Source organism: Hemiscyllium ocellatum, chromosome 4 (assembly GCF_020745735.1).
Source record: "Hemiscyllium ocellatum isolate sHemOce1 chromosome 4, sHemOce1.pat.X.cur, whole genome shotgun sequence".
NCBI classification, from domain to species: domain Eukaryota; kingdom Metazoa; phylum Chordata; class Chondrichthyes; order Orectolobiformes; family Hemiscylliidae; genus Hemiscyllium; species Hemiscyllium ocellatum.
The window spans coordinates 102,781,539-102,796,931 of NC_083404.1; the positions used below are offsets into that span (position 1 = coordinate 102,781,539).

General features: G+C 39.6%; 1 protein-coding gene across 1 annotated transcript in view; it reads left to right on the plus strand.

Annotated features, from left to right (window-relative positions):
* Nucleotides 1-7,159: 7,159 nt before the first annotated feature.
* sdc2 (syndecan 2) overlaps nucleotides 7,160-15,393 on the plus strand; it is a 77,044-nt gene continuing 68,810 nt past the window's right edge. Inside the window, exons 1-2 of the mRNA XM_060824437.1 lie at nucleotides 7,160-7,260; nucleotides 7,396-7,667. Of these exons, the coding sequence (XP_060680420.1) occupies nucleotides 7,611-7,667 (57 nt within the window). The 5' untranslated portion in view covers nucleotides 7,160-7,260; nucleotides 7,396-7,610. The remainder of the gene's footprint in view (nucleotides 7,261-7,395; nucleotides 7,668-15,393) is intronic.

Here is a 15,393-nt window from a genome sequence, read left to right on the forward strand (position 1 = left end):
CCTCCGAAGAGCAACCCACCCAGACCCATCTCCGTCTGACTGATGCACCCAACACTGTGAACAATTTAGCATGGCCAATTCACCTTTGAATTGTGGGAGGAAACCAGAACACCTGGCAGAAACTCACACAGACACAGGGAAAATGTGCAACCTTCACACAGACAGTTGCCCAAGGCTGGAATTGAACTGAGGTCCCAGGTGTTGTAAGGCTACAGTGCTAACCACAGAACCATCATGCTTGAGAGCTTGACAAGTACGTTTAGCAAACCTAGAAACATAGAAAATGGAACTATGAGTAAACCATTTGGATCTTTAAGCCTGCTCTGCCATTCACAATGATCATGGCTGATTATGTAACTCAATAATCTGTTCTCACTTTTCTCCTATATCCTTTGATATCTTTAGCCCCAAATGCTCTCTCCAACTCCTTCTTGAAATCATTGAATTGAATTGAATTTATTGTCACGTGTACCATGGCATAGTGAAATCATACAATGTGTTGACCTTGACCTCTTTCTGTGGCAGAGAACTCCACAGGCTTACCACTATCTTTAATGAAGAAATTTCTTCTCATCTCTGTCCTAAATGCTTTACCCTATATATTTAGACTGTAATCTCTAGTTCTAGGCTTTCCAGTATCAAGAACATCCTTCCTGCATTCACCCTAATTAGTCCTGTTAGAATTTTATAGGTTTCTATCAGCTCTCTTTCATTCTTCTGAACCCGAGCAAAAACGGTCCAAACTGATTCAACTCATCCTTACATGTCAGTGCCCCCATGCTAGGAATCAGTCTAGTAAACCTCTGCTGCACTACATTTATAGGAAAACTGTACTTCCTCAGATAAGGAGACCAACCTGTGCACATATTCCAGATGTGGTCTCATCAATGCTCCATTATTGTAGCAAGACATCCTCACTCCTGTGCTCAAACCCTCTCAGTATGAAGACCCAATATACTGTTTTCCTTCTGACTATCTGCTACATTTTCATGCTCATCTTCAGTGATGCAGTTCTACTCAACCAGCACAGACCTATGAGGAGGCAGAACTTCCCCTTTTATGGAGAAAAATTCATGGAGGGCATTGATCGCAACAACCAATAATCAATCAATCCCACAAAGAAAATCTGATTATCTGGTAACTTGTACAAGGACATGCAGGTCTCATAAATTCCCTGCTCTCAATTTACAGTCATTCACATAATTGCCTTCCTGTTTTTACTCTCAAAGTGGACAATCTCACATTTCTCCACATTATACCTCATCTTCTATGCATTTTCCCACTCAGCTTGTCTAAATCACACTGAAGCATCTCTGTACCCACCTCGCAGCTCACCCTCCCACCCAACAAGCAACTTTTGAATATATGCACATTCTCCTTAATTACATGGAATGTAATTTTTGTTGTAAGCTCCGGGGGACCAGTTGCAAAATTCCATGCTGTATTGTCCCTTTCTTTGTTCAGCAGTGTTCTACAGTGACTTCATTGAACATTGTCAATCAGGAAAACCATTCCATGTGTGGAGCTCTTCACATAATACAAATGAAAGAATATGGTAGCAGAGAATATAAGCAAACCAATGGGAGGTATAACCAAGAAATGGAGATGGTGGATAAGACATAATCAGTGTTTCTCATGATTAGCCATTTTTGACATCATGAGTAAAACGTTCTGCTTGTAGAAGAAATGTGAACACAGCTACTGAGAAGGAGTCAATGGGAAATGATCCAGTTCTACTCAACCAGCACAGATTTATGAGGAGACAGAATTTCCCCTTTTTTGGAGAAATATTCATGGAGGGCATTGATGACAACAATCAATAATCAACCAATCCCACAAAGAAAATCTGATTATCTGGTAATTTGCACAACACTATTTGTGGGATTTTATTGTGCATAAATTAGTTATTGTGTTTGGTTTCAGAAATACTTCATGGACTGTGACATTTTCTGGGAAGTCCTGAATTAATATTGGGGAGTCCTGTAATATTAGTGCAAATTCTTACTTTCTTCTTGTGTGCTGACCCTCAGGTCAAACTCACCAACAGTCATCTCTCTCTCTCTAAGGAGAGTGTAGTCCTAAGATCCTCTCTGACTCTGGTGACCACTATGACTAGGTCCTTGATTCTCTCGAACCTGCTGCATACTCAATCCCACTTATTAACTGAAGCACACGGCATATGATGACAATGTTGTTCAGCTTTGCTAGACTGCACTATCCTTAATCGTGGTCCCAACACTAAAAACACTATTCAAATATATGTAAGACATAAGATACAACCATTCTGCTGGTAGCAAGGACTTCTTTGCATCTCATCTCACTGTGTCTGTATGGGGACTCCAGTTGGCAGTCATAAGCAGGACAGAAAAGGAAAACATTTATTCATCAAAAGCCAACCATTCATTCTATGGAATGCTTTATATGTTGTTCCAGAGTATAAGAGGCACCAATAGTTCTCCTGAAGTGGGCTATCATATACAGTAGTCAATACTAATCATCTTGCTCAGATAAATTTCAAGATTCCAACATTCAGCTCTTTGGCCAGGTGGACATTTTCTCTTCACCCTACAGATACAGAAAATCTGACTCCAGTTGTAACAGCTCTTGCCTGTTAGAAACCAGACCATGTTGTGGAGATGGGAATGCAAAGAATAGGGAAGGAATGCTACTCAATAAAGTGAAATCACCCACTCTGCCTTGCTTCCTTGCTCTAACATTAACTTGCTGTTTTGAGGAAGACACTCACAGGAAGGATGCTAGGTCCTACTTTAAGAAGCAGATCAGGACTAATGGTGCCATGTCAACTTGCAATGTCAGTTGAAGGCCTGAGCAATGCATCAATGGTGGAAGGTAAATCATTGGTCAGAGGAGGTTCAGAACTAAGTTTAAAAGTCTTATTTTGGAATCCCTTGTGAATCAGGAAGTTGAGACTGCTCCTTTGGGTTTCACAAGGAAGTCCCATGCCTCTGCTTGCAATGCATCAACTCCCAATTTAAACAGATCATTGAAAGTCAACCATCCATTCTATGGAATGCCTTATATGTTGTTCCAGAATATAAGAGGCACTGATAGTTCTCCTGAAGTGGGCTATCATATACAGTAATCAATACTAATTATCTTGCCCATGTCATCAAAATTAGTAAGGCCTTCTAGTTTTCAGCCTTGCAAATTCTTCAACTTTTATAGGACACCACAGTTCATCCTCTTTAGTGAAAATTTGGATAGAGGTTGGATTCTTCCCAACTGGCAAGTCATGAAGATGTCGCTTCTCCTAAATTGGTACCTGTTTTATGAATCTCTGTGTAGTCAATTAGTTTATTCCCTCTGCTGACAGTATTCATTATACTGCTATCAGATGTAAATAGTCATGGTAATGTTCAAGGTAGATTGAAAATTACTTGCCAACAGTAATCTTGCCAACAGCATTGTTACTGCTTCTCTGGTGAAGTAGAAGCCAAAGACATGTTTCCTCAAAAATCATGGTGAGTGATTCAAATTGGTTCTCATAATTACCAGCTAAATCTTGTGCTTCTCTCAATGGAATTATTACCTTGTATCTCCTGCCATAGAATCCAGAATGGTCAAAATTTTTGCCATAACAGAGGACCACTCAAAAATTCTAAGTCCCACCATGATCCTGGCATTGGCTTTTCTCGTTTTCATGAGGTGGCCTGAGATTTACACATGTGCAATTCATTGTGGCAGCTAGCCATTTACCTGACTGGCTGCCTCCACTGAAAATGAAGTTTGGAGTCCCTAGTGTCTGAAATCCAGAATTAAGAATTTATCTGGATATGTGCTTCCGAACCAAGTCAATTAATCTACATCATTTCTGAGCATTAACTGCTATTTTGAAAATGAATGACAATTATTAAGAAAACTGAAAATTATTAGTTAACAAGTTTAATAACTATCTTGTTTAGGATCATTTTGTAATTGACAGTTTTGGTAATGTTCGCATTTATAAAGTCAATGTTGGAGAATGTACTATGTTCCAACAGTTTTCTTGTCCACTGTCATGATTAGCAAAATTCCAAAGTAAGTCATTTGGCTATACCTGATGCCAAATATTTCCTTGTTTTATTGTTATATAGATCAAGTGCTCTGGGCTAGTGTTGCATATTACCTTGTTGTCTAGAGTAGTAAAAAGCAGTGCTACTAGCAATTAGAGATGCATATTCGAATTATACAACATGTCCAAACTGTAGACATCTGTGTGTTTGGTATGAAAACAGCCATGTAAACTGCTTTACAATATATCATGCACTGAAACACATATCTAGAAGTATAGAGTGGTTTCAGGTAGATATTGCCATAACTAACATAAAGCCCATCTTCACTACTAGAACAATATGTTGCTGATGTCGGAAAACTGAAATAAAAGCAGAAAGTGCTGGAAAGACTCAGCACCATGATGGCATCTGCGCAGAGAGAAACAGGGTGAATGTTTCAGAACTTTCATCAGAACCAATCATGAAAATACCAAATCTATTGTTGTAGTCTCAGTTCATAAATATAACGTGCAGTGCATTCTCACTATTAGCTGCTGAAGCTCTAATCTCTCAGAATCCTTTTCTAAAACTCTCCCTTCCTCACTAAAAATGCTCCTTAAAAATTTTAGGATTTTGACCCAGCAACACTGAAGGAACAGTAAATCAGACTGGGAATGACTTAATAAGAAATCAGCAGTTGGTGTTTCTATGTATTTGCTGTCCTTATCCTTTAGATGATAGTGATCAAAGGTTTGAAAGGTCTCTGGAGCAGCGATGGAGGTAGCGATTGTTCATGGTATCAGTCAAGGAAGCTGCTTCATCCTGGATAGTGGTAAGGTTCTTGAATGTTTTTGGAGCTGCATTCAACAAAGCACCTAGGGAGGAGTCCATAACTTTCTTGACTTGTGCCTTGTAGTTCTGGGGAATCAGGAGATAAATTACGCAAAGGACTCATAGTTTCTGACTTACTCTTGGAGTCACAGTATTTGTATGGCTTGTCTAATTTAGTTTTTGTCATTGGTAACCCTCAAAACTTTGAAAGTAGGGATTCAGTAATGGAAGTGCCATTGAATATCAGTGGGTGATAGTTGGATTTTCTGTTGCTGTTGATGGTCATTGCCTGGCCTGTGTCATGCAAATAAATTTTCCACTCATCAGCTCAAACCTGGATATGGTTCAGGTTTTGCCTCATTTGGATGTGGATTGCTTTGGTATGTGAGGAGTTATGAATGGTGCTGAAAATTGTTCAATCATCAGTCACCATCCCCACTGTGACCTTATGATAGAGGGGAGGTTGTTGATGATGCATCACAAGGTGATTGTGTCCAGGACAGCCCACTGAGAAATCATTACAGTAATGTTCTGGAGTTGAGATGACCAACCTCCAATAATCACAACCAACCTCCTATGTGCCAGGTATGATTCTGACCAGCTGAGAGTTTTCCTGATTCCCATTGACTCCAGTTTTGCCAGAGCTCCTTAATGTCACACTTAGTCAAATGTGGCTTTGTTGCCATTCTCATTTCATCTCTGAAATTCAACTCTTTTGTCCATGTTTGAACTTAAGTTGTAATGAATTCAGTGAGCTGAGTGGTCCATATGGAACTCAAACTATGTATCATGGAGTCATTGAGGTGAGCAAGTTATTGTTAAGCAAGTGTTGATTGATAACACTGTTGATGACACGTTCCATCACTTTTATAGATGACAAGAGTAGACTAATGGATCATAATTGAATTGAATTTGGCCTGCTTTTCATGCAAATGACATACTGGGACAATCTTCTGCATCGATGGTTAGATGCTAGTAATATAGCTGCATTGGAACTGCAATATAGCTGCATATATGGCAGGTTCTGGAGCACAAGTCTTCAGTATTATTGCCATCCTGTTGCCAGGGCCTTTGCAGTATCTAGTGCCTCCAGACTTTTCCTTTCATGGGGTAGAGTAAATCAAACCAGCTGAAAACTGGAATCAAATTGAAACTGGAAACAAATCAAACCATCAGAGGAGGTTGAGATGGATCATCTACTGGACTGAACATAGTTGTGAATGCTTTAACTTTACCTCTTGTACTGCTATACTGGGCTCGCCCAATGTCGAGGATGGGGATACTTGAGGAGTTATTAACAATAAAGTTATTGGTGAATTTAAATTCAATTCTGGGCGACAGAAAAATAATGATATTTGTAGTAGAGAAGCAAATTCACCCAGAATGAAATTCTAAAAATAAACGTTTACGCAGCCCATGCCATTTGTTGCAATCATCGGGCAATGCGTAGCGATATTTTGCGACATTAAGTTTATTTTTTGACGCACGTCCTTTGAAAATATTTCAAAATATGTACGAACATGAAGTACAGTCTTTCAAGAAATCTGAATATTGGTCTGTGCCTGATCTGTTTAAAAGATAAGCAAAATGTAAATTGTTTCCACTTTTCTACTCGGAACAGTTGTTTGTTCATATTTGTTCATTCATGTAATTTGCAGGAAGAAGTACCCAATCAGTCTTAGCGCAGTTACATTGTCAGATTCACAAAAATTTTGGAAAAAAACATTGGTTTCTGTAGGCAATGAATCTTCACTTGAACAAGAGGGTCCCCTGAAAAAAAAACACAACGCGCACAAGGCTGTTTAATGAAACAAAAATGTTTGACCAACATTTTAGTTTTATTGAGAGAAAGGTGGGAAACTTCAGTGAACAACCTTTCGTCGGTCACTCCTCCTGAAGAAACACCACAGTCTTCCCCCTGAAGTGCGCAACTGCATTTTGAACTAAATCACAAAAAGAAAACGCTGGAGATCTGAAACACCAGCAGAAATTGCTGGAGAAACTCCGCGGGTCTGGCGGTATCTGTGGGGGAGAAAGCAGAGTCAAATGAGTTCACACTGAAGGGTCACCGGAGCCGAGATGTTTAACTCTGCTTTCTGCCCCCAAATACTGCCGGACCCGCTGAGTTTCTCCAGCAATTTCTACTTTTAAGCAGCTAGTTTAGGTGCCCCCTGTATCTACTCAGCGCCCACCTTGCGCAATGGACTGGACAAAATAGAAATACCCTGCAAGGCTGCGATTCACCTCCCCGATCCGCTATCTGGGCGGCGCTGCAATGCTTTATCGCCATTGGCCATGTCAAGCAAAAATCAAGCTGCCCCCGTTCAGACGAGCTGCGCACGCGTCTGCTCCACTCAATGAGCGTTTCCCCCCCCCCCCCCCCCCCCACTTCAATCGAGCTGCCGAGGCTCAGAGGAGGTTGCACCAGGAGCTTTAGGTAAGACGCGCCACAGTCTCTGGAGAAGAGAGCGTCGCCTTAGTGGTTTTCTTCGGTCTGCGTGCAGTTGCACCGATCGAAGCGCTGTTACTTGAGATACATGCTCACGATTTGCATTGCATTGCATTGAATTAGGGCGGGAGAATTTGAGGTGGACTGCGCGAGGATAAAGTCCGCGGAAGAATATTTCTGTCCAGGAGGAGGAGGAGGATTCTTTGCGGGAGAGTTTGTGGACTCGCGAGGCTGCGGGAGAAGCCGGGCTTTGCCCATAGAACGCGGCGTGATCCCCGGGACATTCGAGAGACGCGCGAGCGCCCCGTGCCGCGAGCCCAACGGTCAGCGGCTGCAGGATGGAGATCGCCTGGCTCCTGACCCTCACACTCTGTACTCTGGCACACGGAGAGCTGGTAAGTGCTTTAGAAACACACACAGACACAGAGTCTTCAGTTCCCCCCCCCCCCCCCCACTTCTGCTCCGCGCTGCTGATGGTGGGGGCGGGGAGAGAGTGGGAGAACTTCCCCCTGATGTTCAGGAGTCAGAGGGAGATGTGCAGGATCGCCGAGCGATAACTGTGTGTGTGTGAGAGAAGACACTGGTCACCACACATTTTTGTAACTTTCTCTGAAGGGTACGGTTCATCTCTCTCCTCCTACATGTTTCCGATCTTTACTGAAAGAAACGGGCTTCAAACTTCTGAGCGTTCGTGATAGACAACAGACTTTACAAGTCCAGTGTGAAAATAAATCACATTTTGTATTGAATATGATCTAACTTTCTGTGTCTGGGTTGCCCTCCTGTCTAGACTTTATCGTCATCATATTCGGAATTTTCGACCCTTATTCCCTCCCCCACCCCTTAGTTTGTTTTTGGTTATAGCCCGATTGGGTGAATTGGAACCAAATAAAGGGATCGATATAGGACACTGGCGAGTCTTTTACAGAGCGCTGTATACAGCACATGAGGGAATGTTACATCCTTTAATCCCCCTGTACAACGGGAGGACAGAAGTAGTTTCGCCTGAGGCTGTGGAAAGCAGATTGCATCAAATTAATTCCCCTGGTCACCGACTGAAGGGATCAAGGCACAGGCTAACCTGTTAAGAGGAGCGAAGCGTATAATGAGCTCCGGAAGTAAGGAGAGCTTGGTGGGGGCGGGAGACAACTTGGGCACAAAGTTGCTGTGTGTGTGTGTGTGTGTGTTTGGGGAAGTGCAGGTGGGCTCTGTGTTTGGGACTGCTGTGCAAAGCCTTTAGATGGCGCCTGAGATTTCTTAGCGCCTAGTTTTATCTAAAATACAGGACTGTCGGAATGTACAACACCACAACTGTTAACTTGCTGCAACCAAGTTGTTGCGTCAGTAATTTTCTGCATTGTGTAGGTTATTGTTCAGTTATGCGTTAGGCTCACTCTGCATGAGTTAAAGCTCTTTGAATCGAGGAAAATTCAACGTTGCCGACTAAGAATTACAACGATCGACTAAACGGAATATTTACAATTACCTGTAGTTCAAATTTGAAATTTTAACACTGAAAGCATTTCTGTTTTGCATTGAGTATCTTCTGCACTGGAAAATAAAATATTTGACATGGATGTTCTCAGTGACAACTGTTTTTGATCCACGTGAATAAGAATTTAACTATGCATAGCTCACGGAAGAATAGACCTGCCGCAGTGTGAATATTTGTCAGCCAGTCTGGCAGCTTCTAAATATAATTTGTGCAGCAGGCTATTCCTGTAACTGAATAATTCGAAAGACACTGAAGAACCCGTTACTCCTTTAAATATAAGTCATTCCACTAAATGAAATTGATTTCTGTCTTTTATCTCTGAATAAGAACTGTGCTGAACTACCGTAGTGTTATTATCCATTCAGTTTTGTATAGTTTACTAGAGAGCATATTATATACTACTTTGAAAATATTTCATAAAAACTGAAAGAACTTGAACAAGAAAAGGCCATTTGGCCCATTCAGCCCTATATCACCTTTACTGTGTTGGGAACATTGCTATGCCCAGTAATTTATTATTTTTTGAAAACTGGATGACAGATTCCTAAAACATGGTTTGTAACAAAATTCCTGTAAAATATATTTGATCTTTCCAGCACATTCTAGAAAGTAGAGGAGTGCAGTCTATCTTTGCAGTCTTCCTTTGAATAAGTACTATCACTTAGTAATTTTCACTAAGAAATAGCACAAGAATTTTAAATTACAATTTTTCCACTTGCTTAAAAATTACTACGTCATTTTTGAGAGTATTTTTGTAAGATAAATATTTTTAAATGTAAAAGTTTAAAAATAGCCTAAAACTTTGTTTTGAATGAAGTAAATGTATTTATGTTCTGACTGATAAATGTATTTTCCACTGGAACTCTGCTGTAAATTTAATATAAAGCAGAAAAAAAATCTGAATTAATTTCTAAATGTGAATGACCACCAGAAATTGTTCAAGTTACAAATCAGACCGAACCTGTCTTGAATACTGTTAACTGTTGAATTCTGTCTGACGCAATTTTAGTACAAAATTGCTATGTGTTTTTGGCAGAAATGGTAATATACTTGTGTAAAATTTCTTCTGAGACAGATTTTCTGCATCATGTCTTGCCTGTCTACTTTGCATTAAACGTGTTCTTAGTGCATCCCTGTTTAACTAGTTGGATGATCTAGAACCATGGGATAATAGTCTCAGGTCATGAGTAATTAGCTCTGAAATGAGAGAGGATGTATGATGAATCTTTGGAATTTTTTGGCCTAGGGAGCTGTGGACTTTGAATTACCAAATATGGTCAAGACTGAGGGTTTGATAGATTTCTACATATTAAAAACATTAATGGATACAGAGGTAGAGCAGGAAAAGAGTGTTGGAAGTAACAGATCTGCTAGGATCTCACTGAAGGGCTGAATGGTCTACTTCTCCTGTTTCTGATGTTCCATACTTCAGCTGAGTATTTCTAGCTTGTAACTGATAGGGAAGTTGTGACTTGATAATGCTGGAATACATCACTTGAAGACCAAATACAAAAGTAGTAAATCTCTATCCAGTTTGTGAAGTCTACCAACATTGGAGTGCAAAAAGACAAGCAACTGGTGTTCAACCTTTGCACTTGGAACTGTGGAACTGCCATTGAATGCGCTGTGATTCATGTTCAAGTGGGTGAGGAAAGCAATACTAGTTAACATGTGCATCTTGCATTGCTGATGTGCTACTTGGTAGAAGCTCTTCATGATTATTGTTACATATTGAAGTCTCAGATCTACACGTCAGTTTTCTGGCCAATTAATGTCTATTGGTAAGTGAGCATCTTGGGCATATAGGTGTCTCAAAGTGGCATAATCTGGCAGGGCCAGTTGGAATCAAGGCAGTCCTTTGTGTCCAATTTAGTAATCTTGAAACAACAAGATCCCCTGCAGCCAAAGGAACTGATCAAGCAGTTTGATTCACTGATGGAGCTCAGGGGCAGGATTTTTCCGACTTGGATGTCCCAAGGCTGACCTCTGGACAAATGGCGCATAAGTTGAGCATTTTAACTCATTAATTGAGCAGTAACCAATCCTGAAGTCTCAACTTGTTGATCTGTGTCTTGATTTTCCAGACTGTGGGGGAAGTCTCTCTCGGGAGGATATATATTAGGCAAGTAAACTTGGAGTATAGATTTCCCAAGGTTTGATTTTTGGAAAGTCTTTCAAACGTGGTTTTGGTTTGTATGTCTGTCAAATGCCTACAACAAATTCAGCCTTTTGGGGGAATCTTGATTTAAGATCTGCATCTTTTGAGATGGTGGTGAAAAGTGAAACTTTGAAGTATAGTTTAAGGCAGATGTTTGAACTAATAAAGTGAATGCTCATAAGATTCACTGATTTGAATTTACTGAAGGGAAGATACTCAAGTAACTTGCATTTAAAAAAAAGATTAAATCTCTGAATTCACGCTTGTTTGGAATATTTCTGTTTCAAATGAAGTTTAGAAATACAATATTCTCTCTTTTTTTTCTCTGCTGCTTATTGTTTGTTTTGTCCCCTGCATGAGCCTCCACATCTTTTAATCGAGAAAGTAAACTTAAGGGGGTGAAAATCCCTAATGAAATGCGGGAAAAGGCTTACATCTATATAGCTCTTTTTCCAGGTTGCTAGATGATTTGAAGCATGTTTCATAAGACCATACATAGTGGACTTTGGTCATTCAGCTCATCAATTCTGCTCCACCATTCACTGAGATTACAGTTGCTTTCATAATACTCCACTTCAGTTTCCTGCCTTTTCCCCATAACACTTGATTCTCTTATTCACAGCTGAGATAGCTGCTTTTAATATACCTGATGATCCAGCCTCAGCAGCCTTCAGTGGTGAAGCATTCCACAGATTCACTATTCTCTGAGAGAAAAATTCTTCCTCATCTCTGTCATAAAGGTCTGACTGATTATTCTGAGACTATGCCTTCTGGTCCTAGAGTCACCTTTGAGGAAAAACAACTTTGCCTCCTCTGCCCTATCCAATCCTTTTAAGAACCTTGTATGTTTCAATAAGGTTGTCTTCCCTTCTATTTTCCAATGAGTACAAGCCCGATCCACTCAATCTCACAAAACAGTCCCTCTACTGACTGGTATCGGCTGAGTAAAACTTCTCTGGACTGTTTCCAATGCTAGTATATCTTTCATTTTTGAAAGGGCCCACAACTGTTTACAGTATGTCAGCTGTGGTCTTGACTGGTGACTTGTATACTTTAAACAACACCACTGCTTTTTTACTGCATTCTCTTTGAAATAAAGGCCAAATTTCCATTTGTCTTACTACGCACTTCTTGAAATGTAATCTCTGTTGCAATGTAGTACAATTTGCAGCAGCCAATATGAGTGCTCAAGTATCTCTCAAACAACAATGTGATAAAGCTCAGAAAAACTGGTGTTTATTTGAGGGTAAATATTGCCCTAAATATCAGGGTTAATTCCCTTGCTCTTTTTCAGAATGGTCCTGTCGATTGTTTCACCTGTGGCACCTCTGGCAGTGCAGCACTCCCGGTACTGCACTGGAGTAGCAGCTTTGATTTTTTTTTGGTGCTCTGTAAACTTGAAGTTGGAACTTGTGAGTCAGGCAGGACAACAACAGAGTACATTCTACAACATGACACCCGTCCAGGCATCAGTCAATACTACTGCCTTTTATTAGATTCATTTCATTCAATATACCACGAGGAAATCATTTTTATGGAGAGCTTATCCATTTAAACCTTTCCATCCTTTTAAAAAACATTTTTGTTTTTGAATGAAAAAATTGTACCATTCACCAAATGTCCACATTGAAACTAAACCATTTGAGGATGTGGGACGATATGAAAGGAAAGATTTTCTGTAATTCCTTAACAGCTTATATTTTAAAGCAAATAATCCAATGCCTCTGTGATATATGAAATAGCAATCACTGAACTTTGTAGATTTAATTTCAGTCAATAAATTTACATGCAATTATGTTAATTTTCCAGTGCTGCATTTTTAAAATTAATTTTTATTTTGTGCCTCTTATTTTAGAATTTGATGTTTTCCTTGCTGTATTATGCAGCATCTTTCAGCAGCATGAAGTTAAAAAAAAGATTTCAGCTTCAATTAACATTTCTTTTACAACTGCTGTGTGGTGAAGTTAATCTCGGAAGTTCATATTGTCAGCTGAACTGAATTTTTGAATTTAAGAGTTAGTTAGCATAAATGCAAATAAAACAAAGAAAGGGAAAGATTTTTTTGGGTATATAGGCAAAGCTACTTTTCTACAGCCGTAGATTCCTACAATATGAAAGCAGGTCATTTGGCCCGTTGAGTCCACCCCGCCCATCTGAAGACCATCCCACCCATAACGACCCCAACCTTTATCCCTGTAACCCTGCATTTACAATGGCCAATCCACCTAACTTGCACATTTTTGATCAGAACATCTGGAGAAAACCCGAGTAGATACAGAATATGTAAAGTACATGCAGACAGTTGCCCAAGGGTGGAATTGAACCCAGGTCCCTGATCTTGTGAAGTAGTAGTACTAACTATTAAGACACCATGCCACCTATTGTCCATCCAAAGTCATTTGGGGAAAATGCTGTTATTTTTCCTTAAATAATTGCAGTCCTATCCTGAAGGTACTTCCATCAAGATATTAGAACTTCCAGGAAATTTGATCCAGCAACCAATAGAATGGCAATATGTGTCTGAAATGCAGGACATTGAAAGTGATAATGTCCTGTTTGATGCTGATGCACCTGTCCTTCTTGGTGATGCTGGTGGTAGATGAGCAGTGCTGTCAAAGTTCTCTTAATGAGCTGCTGAAATGTATATGTGTGAATTGTACACTGCAGCCCTTGTAAGTCAGAGGAGGAGTAGATTAAGATTGTTAACCCCATTGATAGAACAATTTTGGATAGAACTGCACACTGTCATCAGTCCTACCCCCAAAAATGTGACGAAGAGGTGATGTTGAGAAGAACATGCTTGCAGGGAGAACACGTGGTATGTGTACATGGGCTTCAAGGACTGTCCAACCACATTGAGCAAAAACATACTTTTACAACTGGCCCTTCTTGGCCAGCATTTTTCTTAAACTGTTGCCCACTTGAGCGAACAACTAATTTCTGTCGAAATTTATCCATGGATAAATTATCAATTCACAAGTAAATCTAACTTTTATTTGAAATGTTGAATCTTGGAAGTTAATGCACTCATTTTGATTTCTTCTTTGCTCTGGATACTCCCTAAACAACAGCAAATATTTCCAGAAATAGTCAGGTATCGCAGAAATTCAGTTTAAATGTGGTCTTCCCATTTTAATTGAGAAATTCTCTGGGAAGACACCAAAATCAACGAAAGTGCTTACTGTTCGAGGCGAGACCACGAAAGTATTAACTTTGATGTAATTCCTATCATTAACAACTTAAAAGTTGAGGGCTGGGTAGGAAGGTAAGGGATTGTGGTGGGGATCAGTTATTTTCTTTGCTTCTCATTTTTCATCTTGGATTTGCCAGAAAATGAAAAGTTAGATGTGCTCTCTGGGACAGTTAAATACGGGTATCCCTACTATGCTCTTATTATGGACTTTCCAAAGACAAACTTGTATAAATTTGACTAATTGAATCGTGATTTTGCAACTCAATATTTGGCTCACATGTCTTCAATTAAATCATGTCTCCATTTAATGTCTAGGGTTGATTAGATAACAAGTAAGAATTGAGATAGAAAAAGATCTGAATCTAATTTAGTTGGTTACAAAATATGGGAGAACCGTATTACTTTCTGTGGAAGATATATTTATGAAGAAAAACTGGAGCTCTTTGATTATCTATTAAGCAGCAAGGTTATGAAGATTCATTTGAATCCTCCCATTATGCAATGTTTGAAGTAGTAGAATTACAGTGGGATAAATACTATTCCAGGATCTGACCACATAGTTACTTTGGATACATTGATTATATTTTGTACATTTTCACTTTGGTTTATAAGAGGTTTGTTTCAGTAAGCTATAATTGCAATGTATTGAGCCGGTTTGGATGCCCCACCTTCAATTTAAAACACCCCAACACTTGAGAATTCAGAAAAATATACATGGATCATTCCAAGGGAGTAAGTGTACCATTTTGAACAATTCTGCTCATCAAATGGGAGTTATTCCAAAGAGAACATTTTGAACTTGATGTATGGGTATAATAGTTCAAGCCTTTCAGAGCTGAATTATCTAGAGTCCATTCCTGCCTCTACTATATTTGGGACTTTGCAGTCCACGTACGTTAGAGATGGAATATACATTTTGTTATTTCTTTACCTGTTGCTTTCCTATTATATGTGCACATCTGGTCAATATCATTTCTTAACTTCTTGATTTTTCCTTGTAATTGTGCTTTTACATGGCAAGTTCTGGTATCTTCAATTTTAGGTTGAATACACTATTACATGTAATTGGTTTTTCTATCAAAATATTTTCAAATCAACCTGTTCAGAAATGTTATTACACACCTGTGACACAGGTAGGACTTGAACCCACACCTCCTGGTTCAGATAGAGACACCACTGCACTACAAGAGCCTCTTTCTCTGTCAAAGGTTAGTAGCTATTAGGTGCTGCCACTAACCTTTTCTTTACTGAATCTAAGGGCCCTTTTTGGTTTGC